This window comes from Fukomys damarensis, unplaced genomic scaffold (assembly GCF_012274545.1).
Source record: "Fukomys damarensis isolate Sample0158 unplaced genomic scaffold, DMR_v1.0_HiC HiC_scaffold_16, whole genome shotgun sequence".
In the NCBI taxonomy this organism is placed as follows: domain Eukaryota; kingdom Metazoa; phylum Chordata; class Mammalia; order Rodentia; family Bathyergidae; genus Fukomys; species Fukomys damarensis.
In genome coordinates this window covers 113471129-113495632 of record NW_022900928.1, presented here as the reverse complement: position 1 = coordinate 113495632, position 24504 = coordinate 113471129, and the positions used below count along the sequence as shown (strand labels likewise).

Genomic DNA, 24504 nt, shown 5'->3' with positions numbered 1-24504 from the left:
AATAACTTATCTAAGGTCCCAGGGCTCACATAAAAAAAGAGATGAATAAGTTAAGCAACTAGCTCAAGTCACAGGATTAGTATGTGGTATGTCCAGAACTTGTACACAGTGCATTCTCACAAACATTTTTAGTCTTAACCATTAATCTATCTTGTTTCACTAAAGTTATATCTTTTAATCATTTTAAATCATAAATTAGAAAGATAGATGAAGCAAATAAATCAAAGATAAGGTACCAAAAACTCAAAAACCTCAGGCTTTTCACCAGAAAAATGGGCAAATAATAGGACCATATTAAAGAACTTTTCATTAGAATTAAATATCACTATATATGAGAAACTTTCAACATTGTAATTGTTTCAACTTCTCAATAAGGTTCATTATGATCATCTCAGTAATATGATCCAAAACTTAAGAAAAAATGTCGAGAGACTAATAATCTATTCAAAAACTGCATTTTTATTTAGCTTACTATTTCAAAGTTTCTACTTTTAGATAAATGACTTTCAAGTAAACCAAGAGAAAACAGATTCTTAAGTATGTCTTCCTGGTATAAAATATGTTTTTAAATGAATTCAGCTCTTTAAGAAATCACTAACATAATGACATGAAAGTTATAAAGCTTATCAGCAGCATCTGCAAGAATTTTACAGGTACAAGTTACCTCGGAAGGCTTGAACAGTTCATTTTTCTCCCATGGAAATTCCTCTTCCTCTCTCCCACAGTTACCCATATATTTGTATAGGAAAAGCCTAGTCTGTATCATAAATGATGTGCCTTACTATCCTTGACATAGATGCTGTTTAAATATACTACCCTATCCCATTGCTGCCCTGATGTACTCACATCAGTATCTGCATGTGCATATGTTACCTTCTTCTATGGAAAATATACAAAATGTACACTCTGGGTAATTACAAACTATTTCATCTCTACTATCAGATGTCACAGCTAGACTCCATTTTTCCTATTTCCTCCAACTCCACCAAAACATATACATAACATCATTCCTTCTCTGTCCATTTTTCCTTGGACTATAATCAATAATTGGATTTCTAGATTATAATAACATAATGACATAATGATACAAATAAATGAATCCCCTCCTCTCTCTCATTGCCAATGTTTAGAACAAATTTAAATATATAACCAGGGAATGAAGTAAATGAAGGGAAACTACTATTCTCACTTCAAGATGACTTATTATTTTCTTACATAAATCTCTAAGTTTTAGGAATATGACTCCATCACATTCTTGGCTCTGATAAAATCAAAGCCCTTCCTCCTCATTGGTGACTTGGATGAATAAAGGAGATTTTAAGTGCATTTTAGCATTCATTGCCCCATATACATAATATTAATATGCCAATGGTACCTGGAATGACAAATTTTCCTTCTTACATATTCATCAACTGGAAAGTCCTAAGCAGTAAAAAGCTGCTGAGTAGCTTAAATGACAGATGATGGACTTTGACAGAAGTGAAGGGTGGAAAAATTAATTTTGGATCAACAGGATACCCAGACTTAAATGATCAATTGATGACTGGAAGATTTACAGGTCATGTTGGGTTACTACATGGATGATAATGACATGAAAATGGGAAAAAGAAGGTGAAGGTGAGGAGGAAGGAAATAGAGGAGAGAACTGAATTTCAGAACTACTAAATTTGAGGTGCTCACAGACACACAAGTTAAAATGTCCTACTTTATGAGATACTCTGAATTAATAGTTATTGCCTTGGGATAATGTCAGTAGTTTTAAATTAAAGTTGAATTCGGTGCATAAATATTGTTATGTATTCTGAGTGTATAAGTCTAATAAGTTTTATCACTTTCTATTAAATTATAAAAACATTATTAATGTGAAAAAAATCGATGGTATAAAACCAACATGACAACATCTTCTAGTCATGGCCACATAAGAAATTACCAAAATGGTTTGAGATTTAGACCTATCATCGCTATCTCTGATGTTTACAACCAATTTATCATATAACTGTGAATTGCCAGGGAAAAATAGCAATTACCATCCCACAGGCACTGTCTTTAAAATCAAATGAAAGAGAATGTCTTGGCAAGTTTAGGTGAGGTACCCCATCAAGTAATGGCAAAAATTGCTGAAACTCATGTTTTCCCTGTCTGTGACCTTTAATTATTTAAATAAACTATGTGCATATGTGCAAATATAATGTAGTTTGACATACTTTTTTATTTTTATTTTTAATTGAGTTTATTGCTACATTTTAGGTATACAGTACAGTTACATTCATCATTGGGATCTTGTACCTTTACATGACAGGTCTTGGTTCTCATTTTTTCCCCTTGTCCCTGCCCTCCCTTCACCCCCTCTTCCCCTCCCCATAATACTAACATTTTAAAGAGAACTAGAAGTACATTGCTACTTGCCCTAAACAACCTTCCTAGCATTCTGCACCATAAAGATTTACCTTTGCCTTGAACTTACGTTCTTTCTATTACAAAGCAGGTAATAGGAAATACCAGTATATAATGAAAGAAGAAGATGGAGTGAGAGGCATTTTCTATATTTACTAGAATATTATTAATGTGCTATCAATCTATGAAAATAGACCTGCCTTATCATAATAATATACTCCAGAAAAAATGTTTTGCAAAAACTAAATGACTAGATTTTTCAAAAACTGAAACTACATCCTAAGGGAGACAAACATAGTTTCATTTTTTGTAACCAACCTTAGTTAATAGGTGGGATTTTTATGCATTGTTGGCACTACACGTAATTGCTATATATAATTATAATATGTCCATTGATGCCTTCTTGTAGGTCACTGTGGTCATTACTATGTATTTAGATAATTAAAAGAGCATGAAAAATGATTATCGCCCCAGAAGGGCAACTGTTGGTTTCTTACTGAGTCTATGAAACACTGGAATTGAAAATGCTTTACGCTTCATCTGTGACCAATATAAAAGTCTTTCCATAATTTTTGCTGCAGGTTGATCAAAAAAACCAATCAAAACACCTTCTGGAAAATGACAGCTGCTCAAAAAAAATATATCTAAACAAATTTAATGTTGAAGAAAGATACATGCAAGGGCACTAAAGATAATCTGCAAAAAATAGAAGATCTTAATCTACTAATTAGATGATGTATTTATTCATGGAACACAGCCTAAAAAAGTAAATAAATAGCGCATTAAAATGAATGCTTACATTTATTGTAAATTCATGCACATTATCCTTCTTAAAAGTTAATAGCATATTACTATATCATTAATGGAAGCTAACTGAATATGAATGCTTTAGTACTTTGATAGTTAATCTTAAAACTGTAGACCATATCCTTACATTACAGAAAATGTTTTACATTTTTCTGTACACTACTTATAAATAATGATTACAAGTATTTTTAACTACATGTAATTATCCTTCTAGGGAGAATTTTCTTGAATTTCAAGAAACTAAACTTTCTTTGCTAATCCAAAATTTAAATGCATATTTTGCTCTAATATATTGCTGATTTGATTTGGGTAGATGTAAACATTATAAAAATTACAACATAATTTTAGCATATTATACACATTGAAAAATATCACTAAATATCTTTAATTATTTAAAAGATTTAATTTTAAAATTAAAATTTACATTTTAAAATATCAATTTCAATCTTGTGAAAATATATTTAATTCACAAGCAAAATAAAAAACAATTAAGCTTTTATGAACCCATGTTAATGTCCATTTTTTAACTCTCTTAATTCTGTAGCACTCTGTACTCAGTATCCCTCTGTCCTGCTCTGTTTCTCTACAAACCTTATGGCCATCAAATACATTATAGTATGTATGTTGTGTTCATTATTGGTATTAACTGTTGTCACAATAAATGTAAGCTCTCCGGAAAAGATTTTTCTCTAGTTAGTTAATTGCTCAAAACAGTATCTGAGTACTACTCAAGAAATTTTTGTTTAATGAATGAGTGAATGTGAAAGTTCCTTAACTCTTTCCTTTTAAAGATTTTATTTTTCATTTTTTTTATATAGCCTATCTCATGTAACTTCACAAGAATATTGAGCATTAATCTGGGGTATAAAAGCTTGATAAAGCCTAGAGAACGCTCCAAGCATAGATGACTCAAGGATCCATGCTACTTTCATCACATGACTCAGCACTTTCAAAATCCCTTCATTCCAAAGAAAGGGAGCAAAAAGTCTCACTGGGGCATAGCAGCTAGGATTGGAAGTAATAGGCATTTTAGTCACATGCTAAATTCACCACAGAAGGCTGGAGAAGGGACTCTTCCAACGGGCTCTGAGAATAGGAGCACTACTACTCTGCCCTACATAAACTAGGAAAATATGTTTTTCTTTTTCATTAAACACTTTTAAATATATGCCTCTGCATACCTACTATAATCCATGAAAGAATCTAGAATAATGGGAATAAAAGTGATTGTAGGAGAAAGTAAAATATTATTTACATTTTGGGGAAATTGCCTCTCTGAGGAGGTAAAATTTCAAAGGAAGATAAGAAATGTACCAGACATGGAAAAATTAGAAAATTGACACTGCTAAGACATACAAGATCTAGTGTGAAGATGTTTGAGCAAAAATAAATGCGGCACCAGAAGACTGGTGTGGTTGATAGTACTGGGCAAGAGAGAATGGGAGCCAGTACAGCAGACAGGAGTCTCACCTTGAAGAGCCTGTGAAGCCACACAAGAAGTCTGCATTTTATTTTAAAATAAAGGGGAAGATATTGTTTTATTTAAAGAAAAAAACCTGATAGTCTGTTTACATTTTTAAAACCTCAGTTTAGCCACTATGAAATGAGCAAACCATTGTGAGGTAAAACAAAACTTTTGCAAGTGGTTAAACAATAGAGAAAAGTGGAAAAATTAAATATTCTAGAGAAAAGTCATGTCAGACGCACTGGCAGATTTCCTGATGGAAACTGCAATGTGAGAGGATGAGAAATCAAAATGACTCCCAGGTTTTTATCTTGTGTAAAATTATGCAAGGTGTTGCCTTTGCAAATATGGGGATGTTCAAGAAAAGTCTAGGTTTTCACAGGGAACACCAAGTTTTTTTTGGGGGGGATATAAAAATGTGGACTATTAGATATTCCAGCTCAGAGGATATGTCAGGACAGAGATATCACTATATAGAGAATCCTGAAAGCAGAGAATGGAGAGCAGTCCTGAGTAGTAGTAGTTAAAAGATGAAGCTGGTGGTTGAAATCCAGGGACAAACTAGCAACCAGAAATCTGACCCAAGAGGAGCAGTTCATTGAACATGTGTTCAAAGACCAGTCTAGGAGTCAGCAAGATCACCAGGATGCCAGTGGGAGAACGAAAAGAGCACGAGTGGTTATATCAACTTTTTAGTGAAAATGAGCAGAGTATAACCAAAGACCTTAGGTTTGGTGAGAAATTCTCTGAGCCAAAAGGAATTTTTGTTTAAACTAATGGGAGTTACTGAAAGAGATTTTCTAGGCTGATAGAAACCATCTTGTAAGAGTAGTAGAAGAACATCTACCTAAATCAGAGCTTAAAAATTCTCTTAACTAATCTAAAATCCTCCTGGTTCCTTGACCTATGAAATTATACTCTATAAAAAATGCAAATGAATAAGACATTAAGAGTTTTTATATTATCTGGATTTTCATATGCATTTATTTTATTATGACCTTGTTAGAAAAGCACAGTAAAAACTCCAGTCTGATAAATCTGTTTTCCAGAGAAATAACAAATAATTAGCAACTTCTGCACTTCAACACAATCTAATTAATTATTTTAATATTTATATTTATAATAATTATATTAGGCCATACTTATTAAGAAAATAAAAAAGGGTTTCACTTTAATCATAGGTCATATAATTGTATATTAATGCTAAATTGTATGCCCAACTGTAAAAACAGAAATTATTCTCTTATTCACTGCTTTTAAATTCAACAACTCTGACAAAAATTCTTTCTCTGTGATTCTCAAAGTTTCTAAACCTTGTGTGTATATGTGAAAAAGACAGAGGCAGAAATGGAAATAATATTTACTTTACTGAAATAAGAAAGTTAGAGAATGTAAAGGAAGAGAAAAAGTTGGTGGGAGAAACACAAACACATGACAAAGAACAAATTGTGATAAGGAAACAGAAGTAGAGAGGTGAACACAAAGAACCCAGTAAATTATTTGTCCCAGAATCACAACTTAATTTTCCTTTTAGGTATGTTACTTTAAAACATTAATGATTATTCTTTCTATTACTGATTCATTTTTCTACTGCCTAGCACATAATGATAGACTCTTCTCTCCTAATGGACTAACTAGTGCAGATTGTGACAGAGAAATTATTTCCTGGGTTGCAGTAGTAGTTATTAAGGCAGCTGTCTTTCCAAAGGTTGGAAATAAATTAAGCTGAATTCCAGATTTTGTGTTTGAGTTAGAACTAAAGGTTTCCCTCTTTCTCTACCCCATACTTTCATTTAATGAAGCATTTCCCTGAACCTCCACTTAATCACTGGATTGACCATCTCTTCCCATTCTCTCCAAATGCACTGTTCCCACTCCATCCCACTGCTTAGAGCTCTCAGTAATGTCTAAGTCAACCAGCAGCTATTCCTACCACCCAACCTCCAGGATTACAAAGAGTCAAAGCAGTTGGTTACTAAATTTCTTAAAAAGCTAGTTATGTTTACTATTGCTATGTAATTAAATACTAATTAAGGTGATGAAAAATAAGTGTGATAAAGAGAACTGCCATCAATGAAAATAAAATTAACATTATGAAAAGGTGTGGAGAGTATATTCCTCATGCCTGAGGTTATTTAAGATTAAAGAAATCATAAATTGAAATTGTAGATGATGTGTTATTGGCATGACTTATGCAAGCAATATGATGTAGAATTCCAGCCAACAGATACTTAAAGAAAAAGTCATAAACTTTTATCAAAAGACTGACATATAACAAATGCACATATACCTGTTTTAAGTCAAAACATAATACAAAGGCATCATCTATCATGTTTATGGTTCCCTTAAGGTACTAACATACCATTTCAATTCGCTAACTTAATTGTTTTGGTCATAAAAGCTAAGATCATATCAGTTATATTCTTAAGACATATATCACAGGCAGTATTCTTGTTACCAGGTAAACAAAGTTTAAGTGGAATATTACACATACAATATAATCAGGATCAGAGGAAATTTCATGAATGAAAAATAATACTTATCACAGGTGAAACTAATAATATATATTTCAAGGTTAATATATATTTCAAGGCAGTGATCATCTCTAAGTATAACAGGCGTAAGACAAGATGTTTTCGGCAAATTTTTGCATAAATCATACTTTTTTTGAAGACTAATTACATATACACTTTGGACTATATAACCAAATGCAGGAAAATAATGCTATTCATCTAAAGCATAATAAAAATGATATATCCATGATTATCAGCCAAAGCTGACCATTTGCTTAAACTGTAATGTATCACAGAATTCTATTATAGGATTTATATATGCAGATGCTCCCACAGAAATATTTTCTCAAAAATCTGAATAGCATTGTAAATTTTATAACATTTGGAATACATTTTTCATGAGTATAAATATGCATATTTATAAAAATGTGTATTGAAGAAATGCCAAGCAATAAGTTTGGTCTTTAAGCCAATGTAATTACAGTTCATGAAATTATGATCTTCTTAAAAAAACACGACAATCTATTAATGGAAAAAGTGTACATTCATAAAATCTGTAAATAAAATAAACCAAAAAATACAGTTTCTGAAGTGTCATCTTAAATAGCACTAGAAATCTTTCTAAAATGATCTGTGTATTATTTTAAACCAGAACTCTAACCTTCACAATAGTCCACAATAATGTACTTAGTCTGCACTGCCACCAAGTGCCTAAACCAATTAATATTAGAATCCTTGAAGAAGCTAAACGATGGCAATTTCCCTGCTATAAGCAGCAATTTGGTAATAATTTGGGAACAGGCTAAAAGCAATCCATTTTGGCAATGAAGATGACCACAATTTAGTTGTGACAATAAAATCTCAAAGGAATTAATAAAGCATCAAGAATCCTACCTACCAGCTCACTGGAAGTTCATGCAGTCTGAAAATGTCACTCAGTCTGAAGTCAAATTTCGGTGGACGAAGACTTTCTTTATTTAAATTCAAATTTAGATTTGATTGCATCTCTTTTGGAAACTCTGAATCCTGGAGAAAAGATAAAGCAAGAAGTGTTTGTTACATATTCTAATAGCCATAGGCATTGATATTGTCTTATTTAATACTAAATTAAGACATATTATTAGCAAATTCTCCTATACTCTTACCATAAGCCCTTCATTGTCTATTTTAGTTTTTAAAAAATATGTAAAGTAGATAAAATACAAAATAAGGCACATCTCTATTTGCTTAAACAATTTTAAGCTGCATGCTACCTGTTAAAATTATGAGAAACACTTTGTGACTTCCAATGAAGCACAGTATAGCAGTGTCTTGTTTGTTTGGACAGATGTCATTTTTCAATAAGCTTTCAACACCAAAGTAATGTGAGTAATCAGTCTGTGATAATTTTTATATCCTTTTTTTTCTGTAAATGACAGGGCTAAAAATAATTCCAGTAACAAAAGAATCCTTGCTGGACTACAGGTTAGCTCAGGTGTAGGGTGCTTGCCTTGCATGTATGAAGCCCAGGCATCAATCCCCAGCACTGGGGGTAGGGGGAAGAGTAACACTTGCTTATTGGTTAACTATTAAAGTTTCCTCCTTTAAGTCCAAGAAACATTAATTTATAGGCATTTAGTTAAGATAAAAGGTTTATCCAAAATAAAAAGAAAGAAATCACATATATTAGCATCACTATCTTTCATTCATTGCTCACTGCCTTCCCCACTAAGTAAACGCCAAAGATATTTTATGTCCATACAAAAAGAATATCTTCAGTGGAAAGAAGACATGCTATGATTAGACACTCACTATTAATCATGGGTAGATTAATTTCTTCACAATATTTTTTAACGGAAGTAATCTATTTCCTTTGTATTAAACTTAAAATTGTTAGAGAAGGAAGCATTCGTTCATTTATTAAGCAATATTTGTAAGTGTACTTTATCTCAATATTCTAGGCATGAGAACTCTACCACTGAGCAAAGCAGATGAACAAGGCTTTCCCTTGCGGAGATGGTATTTAATATTTCTTCAGAGTTGGAAAATGATAAAGCAAATTTTGTAAAGAAGCATTTTTCTGAATAACAAGGCGATACATATTAATATAGAATGTGAATTTCATAATACTACAAAGAAAATTAGAATCAATCTTAGTGTCACCCCTCAGATAGGATAGGATCACAAACAATATTTCATTTAAACTACTTAATTTGTTCTCTTTCTCTCTCAACTTCTACAAAGTTGGCATCATGCTCCATTGTCCAACCTCTAGTTTTCAATTAACGTTACATTACTTCATTTTCATAACATTTGGTCTGTTTTAAAAGAATAAATTCCATATCTTATGTAACATCCTAATATATTTCTCTCTTGAGGATATTAATGCTAGAATACAGCCTTTAGAATTATCTGTCTATGCATATGCCCTGTACTGAATAATTCCTTAAAGTGTAGTTCTACAAGAATAAATAATTCAAATAAAATAAAGATTTGATAAAAACATGATATCCCTTCTCAGATTGCTCTTCAGAACCATTGTACCAGTTTATACTCCTGCCATTGTACACTGATCAATTCTCCACATCATTGTTAGTGGTACACACACACACACACGCACACACACACAATTTAAAATCATTCATTCATTACACAATTATTTCTTTTGACCAATATTTACTGTTGAGTCTCTACTTTATGGTTGACATTGGTTTGAGTTCTTACAATATGTCTCTAAACAAAGCAGATAAAATTTCTTTCCTCATAGAGCTTGCATTATAGGAAGAAGACAAGAATATTAAAAAAAACACATGTAAATTATATAACATCTATTAAGTGAAATTCTATGAAAATGTGATTGGCAAGTCATATATAAAGCTCTATTTTACATTTGTATCTGAAATCAACTGCTTATTTCACACTGCTTTATATTTCTTTTGTGTACTTTATTTTTTCTGAATTACATATTTATGTCCTTTGCTCACTTTTCTATTGTTGTGTATTTAATTTCAATGATGATGCCTAGTTGAAAATGGTGGGAGGTAGAAATTATTAATTATAATGAAAAACATAGCTTACTGGATCAAAATCCAATCATATATATTTTTTTACTATATGGAAATATCTGAGCCAATAAACTAATCACCCATACAATTTAATAAATATTGTTATATCATTATATAAGGTGAGGCATTTAATAAAAGTTAACCACTTAGATCCTATCTCATTTCTATAGCTGGGAAAAAATTAGGAAAATGTAGTTTATAGCTGAATAACTGTTTGAAAGAAGACTTTCAAAAAGAGCAGCAAAGCACTGGTAAAAGCAATTCTATACAGATATGCATGTATTTGCAGAGGTAAATCACGACTTCTGTATCACCCAGCCAATATCCGGAAACATTCCAGAAGACAATAGTCAGTGAGTTAGTAGGCAGGAGAAGTGAGGTTAATGTAGAATACATGAAAAAGAAAATGTTTAGAGGATAGAATAAGTAAAATAAATCTTAAAACTATTCTTTCAAGCTACATAATCATTACCATTTCTTTGTACTGACAGGGTACAAGTGGAGGGCAAAGATAAACTCAGTAGTATGCTTTCATAGTTAAGTGGTTCCTGACATAGCTCAAATTGAAATCACTGGGCAGCATTTTAAAAAATACCTGTATCACTGGCCAATTGAATAATAATTTCTGAATGTGAGACTTTGGCAATGGTGTTTATTTTAAAGTTCCCTAAATAAAGGTCACCACTGAAAGTCACAGCATTCCTTAACAATTCAGTTCCACCATATATGTACATTATGTGTGAACTTTGACAAAATATTAACAAACTTTTGAAGTCATATTTTCCATATGTAAACTATAACCAAAATCATACCTGTTTCATAGCTACTGTGAAAATTAAGTGAGATAATCTCTGTAATATATTCACCACATGCTTGGACTTAGTAAGACCTTAATAGACAGTAGCTATTTCTTTTATTTTATTATTTATGGAATTAATAGCATGTATTAATTTCAACTGGTTAGTAAATTATTGATTCATACTCTAGTTATTTATCATAAATAATTCTGTAGTAATCAAATTATAAGTGTAATACTCTGAAGCTATTGATTAAGCAGTCTTGGTTTTAGTATGCTATTACTTTACTTCTGACAATCCCAGTCTCATATTCTGTTAACTGCTGAATCTGTCTGGATATCTACAGCCATCCCACTACTAACAGTATCACTTCTCAGCTCACACACATCCCACTTGTAATTAAATATAGATTTGCTGTTTATATTAACCATTTGTTGTTGTTTACATTAACCACGTAACAGTTTATCCCAAGTGATACTCAGGCAGCACATATTTGTATATGAATAATTAGACTGGTAAGTGGTTAGAAGGATGGTGGAGCAGATGGGCATTGTTAGACTTTGGATCAAGAATGACTCCCAGAAATCTTATGCACTGAGAGGCAGGGCTTTTGCAAAGTAGTTGGTCCACAGAAGCACTATAGTTGATTTTTATATTAGGAGGTAGGACCTGATCAAAAGAGCCAAGGGCATGACCTAAAAGGCTATATCCTCCTTGACTCGTTCTTTCAGTCTTTGCTTCCTGGTGTCCATGATGTGAGCAGCTTTCCTCCATGGTAGGCCTTCCTTTATGTTATTTCTGCCTTGGAGCCAGCTGATTATGAACTGAATTCTTTAAAAACAATGAGCCAAAAAAAAAAATCCTCTTCTTTAAGTTGTGTGTGTCATGTACTATGCCTCAACAACAAATGTGACAAAGACAAATTTCGGTACTTACAGTAGGGTCATTGCTCACCAATGACCATGCTCACCAAAGGATCACCAATCATCATGTAATCAGAGGTGGAGCTTTTGGACGGTGATTGGACCACAGGAGTGCTATAGCTGATTGTGATATTAGGAAGTGGGGCCTGGTTGGAAGAGACTGCAAAGGTACATCGCCCTCATCAGCCTCTCCTTTCTGTCTCTGCTTCCTGGCCTTCATAATGTCGAGCAGCTTTCCTCCACAGTAGGCCCTCCCACCATGCCATTTCTTCCTTGAAGCTGGCTGACTATAGACTGAAACCTCTAAAGACAACTCTTCTTTAAATTGTAGGTATAGACAAATAACTAAAATAGGTATCTGTCTGTTAATTTCAGTGACATATCAGTTAAGCATCCCCTATAACTATCCCTACGGGGAAGCCAACTTGTTTGGACTTCTTCCAAATGAAATGCATGTGCATCCAGATTTCTCCCAGGCCAGATATTCATGCTATGATATAATTTTCCATTTTGTTCTTTGCTTTCCTTTGAACTATCATTAATAGGAATTAATCCCAAATAATTATGAGACAACATATGATGGTCCACTATGTAAATTACAAATATGAGTAGAGTACATTTTTTCCACTCCAAAGGGTCACAATCCTGTAAGAGAACAACATAAATAAAAAACTACATCATTGAAAAAAGCTAGACTAGAAATATGAAGAAGATATTAAGATTAAGAAATAAATAATAAAACTATTGGAACAAAGGAGGCATTTATTAATTAATTCATTAATTATAATATGATAAAAATAATAAAATAGCACTATAAATAAATGCGCTAAACCTAAAGTTTACTTTATTCAGAAATATACACAAGAAGCTGTGATTTATTACTGATATTTTGTGGACTCAAAAAATGCATGGACAGATATATGCTTGGTTTATATATTTAATTCAAATCAAAATTTCAACATGAGCCAGGTATGGTGGTACATGCCTGTCTTCGCAGCACTCTAAGGGGCTGAAGCTTCAAAATAAAAACTTTTTTTAATGGTTAGGAATATAGCTCAAGGTGGGTTCAATCCCAATACTGTACCACAAAAATTTTTTTCAATGTGAATTTGGGAGCATATGATAATTATTTAATCACTGGCCACTTATATTACTTTTTAAAATATAAAATTAAAAGATTTAATACTTCTAAACAATAAACACCCCATTAAAATAATCTTTATGTGGATTTTCTTTTCTTGTCTTAATATCTCATGCAGAAAATTTACCAGAAATTGGGAACTTTTATTCAGACTCCTATACCCTCATTGTTTCATTCATCACTCAAGTCGTTCATCACCTGCTGACAAATTCACACTTCACTACCCAGGAATGACTGACAGCTGACATTATTACCTAGCCTTGATTGTCCTAAATGACAATCACAATCTAAGTAGGAAAATAAGAGTCATCCAAGGGAAGACTTCTTTACTTATTCAATATTTACTGATCAATTTCTTGACCTTTTTGTTTGTTGGCATTATTGTGGCCTTAGACTGCAGGAGGAAGGATTACACTTGCAAAATGGTGTACTTCCAAATATATTTAAGCATATTTTTGATTCAATAGCCCTAAAGTTCATATCTAATAGTGCTTTCAAGTTCATACTCTATAGACTCTATTATTCTATATGACTATTTGATAAAACTAGCATAAATTTGTGTCTGTTTTTAAGCTAGCACTGAGCCATTTTTTTACCCATACCAAATTAGGCTGGAGGAAAAAAGACTAAGAAAAATTTAATGCACAGCCATAAACTATCACTCAGAAGTGCCACAACTGCATCTCATGTTTCAAGTATCTTTCTACCATACTGCTTATTTGTGCCATTAATAAAATAGATAAAATATTTTCTTGATTTTTAAAACACAGGGAATGTTAGATTTATGTTTAATATATACATTTTTCATGAAAGGAGTACTGTTTTATAAGAAACACTTAGAATACTATTGAAAGCTAACAAAAACTGGCCTGTTTTTAAAAAATTAACTTCTAAAGATAAATAAGTCTATATTTTTACTATCTTGAAAATAATTAATGTTATTTTAAAAATAACTTCCACTAGTCAATTTCATCAGCTCTCAAAGTGCAGTCCCCTGACCACAACATCAATATTAGCTGGGACCTTATTTGAAATGTAAATTCTCACACTCTATCATAAGCCTACTAAATCAGAAACTCAGAATGGGGCTCAACAATCTGTTCTTGGCCATCTCACCAGATGATTCTTACTCTTGTTAAAACTTGTGAATCTATCTGTTCAATGCATCATTCAAAGTTTAGCAATCTTAGCTAAAAAATGTATAAAGTATATCTAAAAACATTATTACAGCAGGATATATATTATATATTTACCATATAGTCAGAAACTGAAAAAAATAAATTTTGGCCATTCAATATCTAAATATCTATGGTATTATATGTGATGACTTATTGCATATTTTATTTATCTCAATGAAATATCTTCAAACAACATAATAAAATAGTACTCAGGAACTCAAATGAAAAATAAATGAAGTAACATTATTTAATATAGCTAACTTATCAATAAACTTGGGAGACCAGTCAAGAACAAGTTTCTATAGCTATACTGAATATTAAAAATGATACTTTTTATTTAATAACTTACATAATGGATATCAAAAGCATTTACCAATAGAAAAACAGTGAAGCTCAAGTGGATAATCGCCTTCACCACCAGTCAGTGGTGAGATCAAGATTATTCAGACTCCATCTTCCTCTCCACAAAGTCTGAGTTGTTTCTTTGCTCTACATCTCCAGAAACTGTACCAGTATTCTTACATCTCCTACTGAGTCCTGTTAACTAAGATTCACAAGTGCATGACCTTTCTTTCCAATTTAAAAGAATGATTTGGCCTCTCTAACTAAAGTAAAATATTTTTTATTTAAATTGAATTTATTGGTACATTCTAGGTAGACAATACATTTACATTCATTACTGGGATCTTATACCTTTACATGCCAGGTCTTGGTTCTCATTTTTTCCCCTTGTCCCCACCCTCCCTTCACCCCCTCCTCCTCTCCCACCTTCAAACACTTTAATTCCATTTTTATAAAATATTTAAAAGTTCCTGCTATTGTTGAAAAGAACGCCATAACATTTACATTTTACTGGGATCTTATACCTTTACATGCCAGGTCTTGGTTCTCATTTTTTCCCCTTGTCCCCACCCTCCCTTCACCCCCTCCTCCTCTCCCACCTTCAAACACTTTAATTCCATTTTTATAAAATATTTAAAAGTTCCTGCTATTGTTGAAAAGAACGCCATATCAATTTTGAATTTTCACCAACTGGGATATTAATCTTGAAAAGGGGTTGGATTAAAGGAGAAAGTAAAAGAGAGATGAACACAATGAGACTTCAAGACACTTTCCTTCCACACCATCACTCTTTGAGACTCATTTATCACTTCTACTTTAATGATGTGCAAATTTAGGCTAAAATAATTTAAACCTTTCCAATGATATGGATTTTTTTCCAGTTCAGAGCATCAGATTAAAGTCCAAGTTTCTTTGATTCCGGTCTCCTTTTCATTTTAGTGTCTTTTTTTTCTAGCTCCTGTATTAAGGCCTGTTGTTTGTACACCATAAAATATAAGATGTTAAGCAAAAAAAATAATAATAATAATCATTTTTTCTTCATAATGTAGAAATTTGACTGAACTCTATCACTGAGTAATACATTTTGTCGATATTTAATTTTTGTTATTTTAAAATTATAATTATAGCTCTTTCTGACGTTTCTTTGATCTCCCTTTCCTAATATTTCCCAACAGATATAGGCCAGAAATTGAGACAGCCAGGTCTATTAAGATTATTACCTTTACTATGCCAATAAGGTTCTGTATTCAGACTTTCTATACAGGAGCAGAGTGATTTTTCAGTGAAGAACTTTGTCTTGGGTTAGATCTGCACACTGTTTGCTTCCTTTGGTGTATAAAAAATATGTTTCTGGTAACTGAAATCTCAACTCAAAATGAGTTGTTGTGTTTGGGAAAAAGTAAAATATTGCATATTACCTCCTTGCAATTTATAATTAATTCTAAATGGATTACAGTTTAATGTCTAAAATATCATAAAAGACCAGAAAAAATATATTAGAAAATATTTTATACAATCTTTTAGAACATTGAAGCCCTCTCTAAGTATAACATAAAGAAATCAGGATGAGAGTTATAATTGATTACATTTTAAACTTCTGAGATAAATTCAAAGAAATAAGCTAAGGAAAGTATGGGTATGTAACAATAATAATATTATTATTATTATTGAATTACTCTACACTAAAACTGTTTTGAAGTCAAGTATTAAAAAATAAACCATTTATACCTAAAATGTACCAATAAACTTAATGGAAAAAAATAAACCTTATAAGAAAAAAGGGCCCGAGTATATGGATACCTAAGTCACCTGTATAGTAGTCAACAAACATGGAAAAGATTGTCTCACTAGTAAATAAATGTAAATTAAAATAACAAATGAAAAATTATTCATTTGAAAATTGTTACACTATATTTGAAAAGAGAAAATTGATAATGTATGGTGCTCCCTTGCACCACGTGTAGAAATATAAACTGAAACATTCTATAAAGAACTGGCAATATGTATCAAGCATATTTAGAAGGACCAAATATTTTCGATCAGTAAGTCCATTTCTAAAAATGCATTCTAAAAAATTTTCAGCCAATGAGCTAAGTCATTTATTGACCATTACATATAATAAACACTAGAAACACCTAAATTGCATAAATTAAATAACTATTAGATCAGAGAATACTATATATAAGGGGGTGAAATGAAACAGCTGTATTATTAATTATATTCACGAAGAATATTTAGAGGCATAGAAAAATATCCAAATAGGGCCAGGGATTTAGCTCAGCGGTTCAGTGGCCTGCCTTGCAAGCCCAAGGACCTGAGTTCAATCCCCGGTACCAAAAAAAAAAAAGGAAAAAGAAAAATATCCAAATAATACAAAGGCTATATGCATGACTTATTCACATACATATGTGTAAAAAAAGGAAGTACAATTGTGTAACATGTGATGTAAGAGTTAATAACACAATGAATATACAACAGTAGTCTCATAAAATTATAACATATCTCATATCTCCTATCATCTAAGTAATATGGTAGGCATTGCAGTGTTGTAGTGAAACATATTACTCAAGAGTTGGTGTTAATGCTGTTGTAAAAAAACCTACTGTGTGGTCAATTGTCTAAAAGTATAGCATGTACAATTACATACAGTACTTGAAAGTGGTAATAAATGCTGTTGTTGGTTTATCTATTTGCTATAATATGCTTTTTAGAGTGGTTTGCTTCTACTAATGAAAATTTTTATTATAAACAGCAGATTATATAAAGCATAAAACAGAAGCCTCAAATATTTCAGATTTACCAAAAGTCTTGATTGCATCAAGAGGCTGTATGGAGCAATTGATTTATTCCCTTGGTTTGTGTCAATACACAGTGTAGTATTCTCACAAGGATTAAAGTGCCTGAGTATGTGTCTCCCAGATTGTGTCCTTGTCATCAAATAGCATGTGCCTATATGTCAGAATATTAATAGTAACTGAGTGCCCTTTTATTTATGTTCATTTCTGTATTTTTAAATTTTTCTGAAGAATTAATATTATTTTAACTTTTGGAAAAGCATGGTAGTATATACTAATATATATATGTATAATATATATATGTATGCATATATATATACACACACACATATATATGTATGTTTTAGAAAGAAAATATTTAAAGAATATATGCAAAGTAACTATCAGTTTATCCACTTAACATTCCCTTCATTTTAGCATAAATGGTCTTTACCACTCATTAACTATCAATTTCTTCACCACACAATTTTACACTCTAATCAGAACCAGCCTTTCTCTCATATATTATAAAATCTACATGGAGGAATAATCAGATATTTCAAATTACATGTTCCAGTGATGGTTAATAATTATCTGAGAACACAATTATGCACAAATTCTAATTTCGTTAGCTAATAAAAATAAACATATGAATTTTAAAAATCAAGGTAACATTCAATTTTATAAATCTCTTTCCTACTAGATAAGAATAAACTTATACTGACTAATGTCCAAGTCCGGCAAGTGGCACTGATATTTCCATCAATTGAGATCAATTTGGTACTGGAAACTTTAGTAGTATGAGGGCTATTCACCCTTGTTGATGATCTGCCCTCTCAAACCCAGGTGTGGTGTGGCCATGTGATTTACTTCCTAACCAGTGAAATGTGAGCACAAGCAACAGAAGGCATTTCTGGGAACAAGCTTGAAGTGCCAGCACATGTTTTGGCACTCCTTTCTATCCTCTCTTACTTAGAAAGCATGTGTCAAGCCCTCCTTCATCAGCCTATGTTCCCAAGTGATCAGGAGGAGCAGAGCTCCTTTGCTTACTCACATCAACCATGTAGTGTGTGAAAGAAATGTTTTGAGGTATGTTTTTATGCAATCACCAAAATCTCAAATTGGGTGCAGAAAAAACCACACATATTAAGAAGCCTGATCCATTTTCATATTCTGTTCTCATTGCCGAGTCAAGATGTCCTATTACTGTGTGTAATCCACAAAGTACACATTTCAATGCTGTTCTGATGCCCACTTCACTTACAAGAATCACCACAATGGAATCTACAATAAACTTATCTGCAAAGCAAAGAATTATGTCAATGTGCTTCCCATGAACAGGCTTCCCATGATCTGATGCATTTGTGTCCCCTTAGCTAAAATTTCCCTTCTGGAAAGGCAAAAACTACCCAATGACTTTCTGTTCACCATGCACATTTGCAGAGGGCAGCCAGCTGGCAGAGTTCCAAGTCCTGGCACAAAGAGCACACAGCTGGGTTGCATATCTTTCTATTTCTTTGGAAGACATCCTGGTGGTTCCTATAATCCCCTAGAGCCTAAACAGATGCTAAACAAAATTGAAGCAGAATTTAGGAAGGTCAGAGGTCATTCATGCAGGATCTAGTTATTTCTTATGAATAAATATTAAATATTTAGGGGCATATTTCGCCAACAGTTTTAAATCAGGTCAGTTCATTACTGTGACAAATGATGATAACTTTTTAAAGTTCTTTTGAAAACAAAAACTGTAGGCAATTGATTGAAAGATGACAAAAAAATTCCCAATGTAGAAAACATTTACAACTAAAAGAAATGACCTATTTGGATTTGAAAAGTAAAGAATTCTCCACGAGCAGTTTGTTTTGAAAATGAATGAAGATATCCTAAGACCTCATTAATTTCCTCATCTAGCAGCATGTGACCTAAAATTGATAGAAGTGCAAATTTCAATAACTTTTAGATTATATCCCTTTCACTATCATTTTCATTTAAAACAAACAATTGTGTAATCTCTATGAAGCAGACACAAAGAATAAGCCTTATAAAGGTTAAATTTTCCTAAAGATGTATCAGACCAGCTCAAAATTGCTGAAATGAATGACTTATCTAGTTGCACTGAATGCCTAATATATTCTTTAGTTGGCAGGCTTCCAAAACGAAGAATAAGCATACAGTTTTGTAATTCAAATTACAACACAGCTCGGCTATCTTACTCTGACTCTAAGGTTGCCAAATTAATAATTGTAATATAAATTGTTCAGCTTTTCATTGTGATAAATGTTATATAATAATGAAAATATCTAAAATGTGTCAATTATATGTGACACACAAAATAACCCTAGATAATAAATCATTACTTTCATTTAATGCTATCATTACCACAAAAAAGTGTTGCAAATCCAAAAATATTCAAAGGGAGGTAAGCAAAGTGCAAAGAGAGAGAGAAAAACTCAAGAAAATTCAGAAAACAGTGCGCCACAATAATGACACAAATGACTCTGTCAGTGCTGTGTAATGATGCAGTGCTAGACAATGCCTTATACAATAGTTAATCAATGAGTAGCTTTTAAAAATGATGACCCCATTTTCAATAGATGCATTAAACTAATAATTTATACTTTCACCTATTTGAGTTACATCATTTTCCTGAGTAATGCTTAATACTCCTGCCCAAAAGATTGGCATCTGTTTGTTTTACATTTTCACTATAAACGTAAGTCTCTGCATGAAGTGATAACATCTTAGCCCACTGAAGTTTTCACTCTCTGTCCATGAAGATTAGCTCCTTGTGGCATGATAGCTTATGGCATTATAAAGTTCTACAGTAAAATAAACAAGTTCCACTCGGAGTTACTCAAGGCACTTGCTATTAATATGGTCTTCTACAATATTAATCTTAGTTTTGTTAATCTATGCTTTGATGAGCCTTCTTATCATTGAATTTTAAATAAGGTTATGATTATGACTGTAGAGAGAGGGGGCAGACATTCAAAGGCCAAGAATCCGGAAGAAAATCGAAATGAATTAATAGGTGGACATATGAATGGGTATATTGTTATATATTTAACAGAGATAAATTATTCACTTCAACATGTATGATCTGCCTCCTTTTTCAGTAAAGATATAAATGTCCTGTTCTTAATCACTTTTGATAACAGAGATGATATGAGATAGTAATATTCCTTTTTACTGTAAGTAGAAGGAAAGAAACATGAAGACTAATAATAATCATATAAGCTTCAGTGCTGGTGACACACTTGGGGCAGTATTGACTGTAAAGGCTGAAGAATGCAAATGGTTCCTAAAGCACCAGTGGTCTCCGAATTCCAATCAAGGGTGGTAATTTAGGGATGTAAGCCCAATGTTAGAGATACTCTTTTTGTTTCTAAAACTGTCACATACTTGAGTTTCTCATTGAGTCATTCAACAAATATTTAGTGACAGTCCTAACTGAACAAGTGCCATTCCAGAGGAGATCAGGCACATTCAGGGTGGTACAGCCACAGACTAACAAGTGCCATTCCAATTCCCTGAAACACACTAGCAGACAGATAGATAAACAAACATCTCATTCCTCATGTTGCTTATAACATATTGGGGAGACAGAAAATAAGCAACAAACATATGTGTGTAATTTCTATAAAATGTTCAAAAACATTGCTGTGGAAGGAAAGAGAAAAATAAGAGAGATGATGAATGTACTGGAAAAATGAGTTGTAGGAGATGATGCAAAATTTTACAGATGGTGGCCTACAGAGAAGGGCACAGTTGAGCAAAGATTTAACAACAGTGATACAGCTGGCCAATGTGCTAGTTAGTGAAAGAACACTTGTGGCAGATGGAAAAGTCAGTTAAAAACCTAAAGAAAAGAGACGATGTTCCAACAAAAAAGGAGGCCAGTGCGACTAGACAAGAATAGAGAGAGGAATACATTTTTAGGCAAATTAGAATTTTAAATGTTGACATCCAATTTCTATTATAAGTATTTACCACAGAGTACTGTCGATATTGAAAGAGCCAAGTAAGTAATATCTATTAATTGCCAATCTTCTTTCTCTGTCCCTGATTTGTAATACATTAAACTTACTAGAAATCCTAAGTGGGATTATTTAAGAATCTGTCTTAAATAACTGAAGCTTCCTCCTAAGAGTATTCAGATGAATGGATAAGAATAAGTGAATCCTTCTTAATCTTAGCTTCCTCCTGCTCTCACTCACAGTGTGGGAATAAAGCAGAAGCTTCTAGAACAGTCAAATGGTTTCTATTAATTCATGCATAAAAAAGGTATTAATGTACAAACAGTATGCTAGATGCCTAGGGATACAAGGACACTGGAGCTATTCACTGATCTAAAAGAGTTTACAGGTGCCTAAAGAGAAACATGCTGTTGAATTATCCTTTGGAGTAGAGATGAGACAATATTTTTATAAATACAAACCACCATTATCTTCATGTTCACATAGTTCAACAATTAGCCACATGGTTATTAATTTTCCATTAGTAAAAGAAGTATTCATATTTATGACATTATAGAATTTACAGAGCCCTTTCTCATACATTGCTGTACTGACACAGCCAGTGTTTAATTTTAATTTGACTTAAGACAATAAAAGGGCCTAACAGGCCTCCTAATTAAAGTCAGAGTAACTTCACATAAACTAATTACAAAATTTAAAGGCAGTAGTTTGTTATACTCTAATCTCATGATTCCTGACACCCACCCACCTAACATTACCTTCTCCAAATACAATTACAACTTTCTTTCAGATGCAACTTCTAAGGAAGGTTTAGAATGGAATGTCATCCAATTTCATTAGAATATGCTGAGGTTTATTTATGGGTGATAGTGTCACACAGAAATGACTACCACTTGTCCCATTGAAACCAACTCCATATGCCACCTGTGTGGTTATGTGCGTTCTGAAGGATGTAAATAAATGATTAATTGCTTTTGACTGCAGGAATACCACATCATTACCCAAAATTCATGAATTTTTTAGAAGCAGTTTTTGATAGCAAGGTGTAAGGTACACGATACACTTAATATCTGCACTGCTTGATACATTTGCCATTTATTTATTTGTTGTGCATGGGTCACAATCAACATTGTTAAGCAATAAAAATCCAAGGTTTTTAACACTTTTTTAATATTTAATTTATTACAGATGTCAAACATTTCTTTGGCCTGTCTAGGCACTGACACTAAATTTAGTTTAGTCACCAGAAGTATATATATTCATATACGTATGTACACACACTTGTACATAAGCATATCTATACCCATATTTTCTCCTAAAATGGTGAATTTCTCAAATCTGCAATTGTCCTTCTTGTCCTAATATATATTTGTTGACTTCATCTAACTCTACCTAGATCTTCTCTATGTACTTCACTAGCATTAAAAATGTTTTCCCTAGCAAAACGCTTTTTCTGTGTGGTCCAAGTGTTTGGATAAGGCCCCAGCATTAAAAGGGTAACTAGTGGCTAGAGGAAAAGGCTTTTAGGCAAGAGTCCTCATATAAGGAGATACAAACAGGGTTCTGGAAGGGTCTATGGGTTCCCCAACCTGCAGAGGTTAGTCGGATAGTCTGCTATCATAAAAAATTTATCTCTTCATCTACGAGTTACTGAGATGGAAGTCTGTGCAGACAGAGCCCAGAGCATGAAGATACAAAAACGCTGTATTCACTTTCTCCTCCAGGACCATGTTGGCTTCCAAGGGAGCTAGGGTTTACTCCATTCATCTCGAGATACTTTTTGCCTAACCTGGGAAAAGGTGCTATGATTGTGCTGCTTTTGAATCTTCAACAGAGGCTCATCATGTCCTTGTGCTTCTCTTTGGCCAAATTAGGGAAGTGGCCCACACCCTTCAGAGACACATCATTGTGGTTGAAGTAGATGGGAAAGGAGCCCTGAAGATACACAATGACCAGATTTTGATGGTGACATCCACATCCATAGAATAATTCTGATCGGTTGTCTACGGCCATAGCACCCTGAATGCACCTAATCTCATCTGATCTCAGAAGCTAAGCAGGGTTGAACCTGGTTAATACTTGGATGAGAGAATAATTCTGATAGGTCTGGGAGTACAAGGTTGATTATCAATAAGGGGTTAACCCATAAAAAATGAGGTTAGCAGATGCTGGAAACAGGAGATGGAGAAAAAAGACATCAGAGACTGGAGCAGTCAAAGTTTGGAAGAACCCCTGGACATGCTACCTTTTTTTTTTTAAACTTCACTCAAATCAGTTCTACTTTTTATATTCATGATAATGAGTAATGGCACTTGCTAGCCATCATTTCAATCTTCCTAAACGACAGTTTTAGAATCCCTCCCTTTCTCTGAATTAACACTTTTTGATTACAGGTTGTATTGTTTTCCACAAAATACTGCTGAAGTTTCTGTCATGACTTCCTCACACAAAATAATATTAACAGACAGCTGTAACCATAGATCATACCTCTATGTATTGCCAGCAATGACTCTCTATCGTCCACAGTTTAAAGTGTAAATTTTTAAGATTGGCCAAGGCCATCCATGGAGGATGAGCCAATTCTATCTGTCTAATGTCATCTTAAACTGCTTTCCTAAATATATACACTGCTCTAAGCCATGCCACATTTCTTCTTCTTTTATGGCATACCTCTGATTACTGTGGAGCTAATAGCAGATGCCGGGATCTTTTTTACCCACAGACAGTAAACTGAGACTGGGACAAATATTACAAGCACACATTTCTTGTAATATTGGGGGTAGGGGTGTCAGTTCAGCTAAATTGGGGCTTCAGCTAAAAAGAGTCAACAATACTTGAGAGAGAGAAAGGGAGAAAGAGAAGAAATGGGGGGGGAGCATGCTGCTTGAAGAACAAAGTGAGTAGCATATTTTTATAAATTTTCAGCCATTTCCGCTGATGGGGGAAAAAGTTTCACATATTTGCTAGAGAATTGAATTTTTATGTAGCTGTCAGCATAATCCTGTATAAAACATAGTAGCATTTTGGGCATGGGTTTTATAAGGCCAAAGGCCTTTAGACACTTGGGTTGTTGTGAGTGCTAAAGAAATACAAAAAGTAAGGGCAGAAAAGAAGGGAAAGAAAGAGGGAAAATGCCATATTCAATGGAC

The 24504-nt window shown here is 32.9% G+C and overlaps 1 protein-coding gene across 6 annotated transcripts in view; it reads right to left on the bottom strand.

Moving 5' to 3' along the window:
- The window catches only part of Spag16 (sperm associated antigen 16), a 1007960-nt gene that overhangs the window by 805375 nt on the left and 178081 nt on the right, over positions 1-24504 (bottom strand). For all 6 annotated transcript variants that reach the window (XM_010616032.2, XM_010616034.1, XM_010616037.2 and 3 more), the window contains one exon: positions 8078-8205. In XM_010616032.2, coding sequence (XP_010614334.1) covers positions 8078-8205 — 128 coding nt within the window. The remainder of the gene's footprint in view (positions 1-8077; positions 8206-24504) is intronic.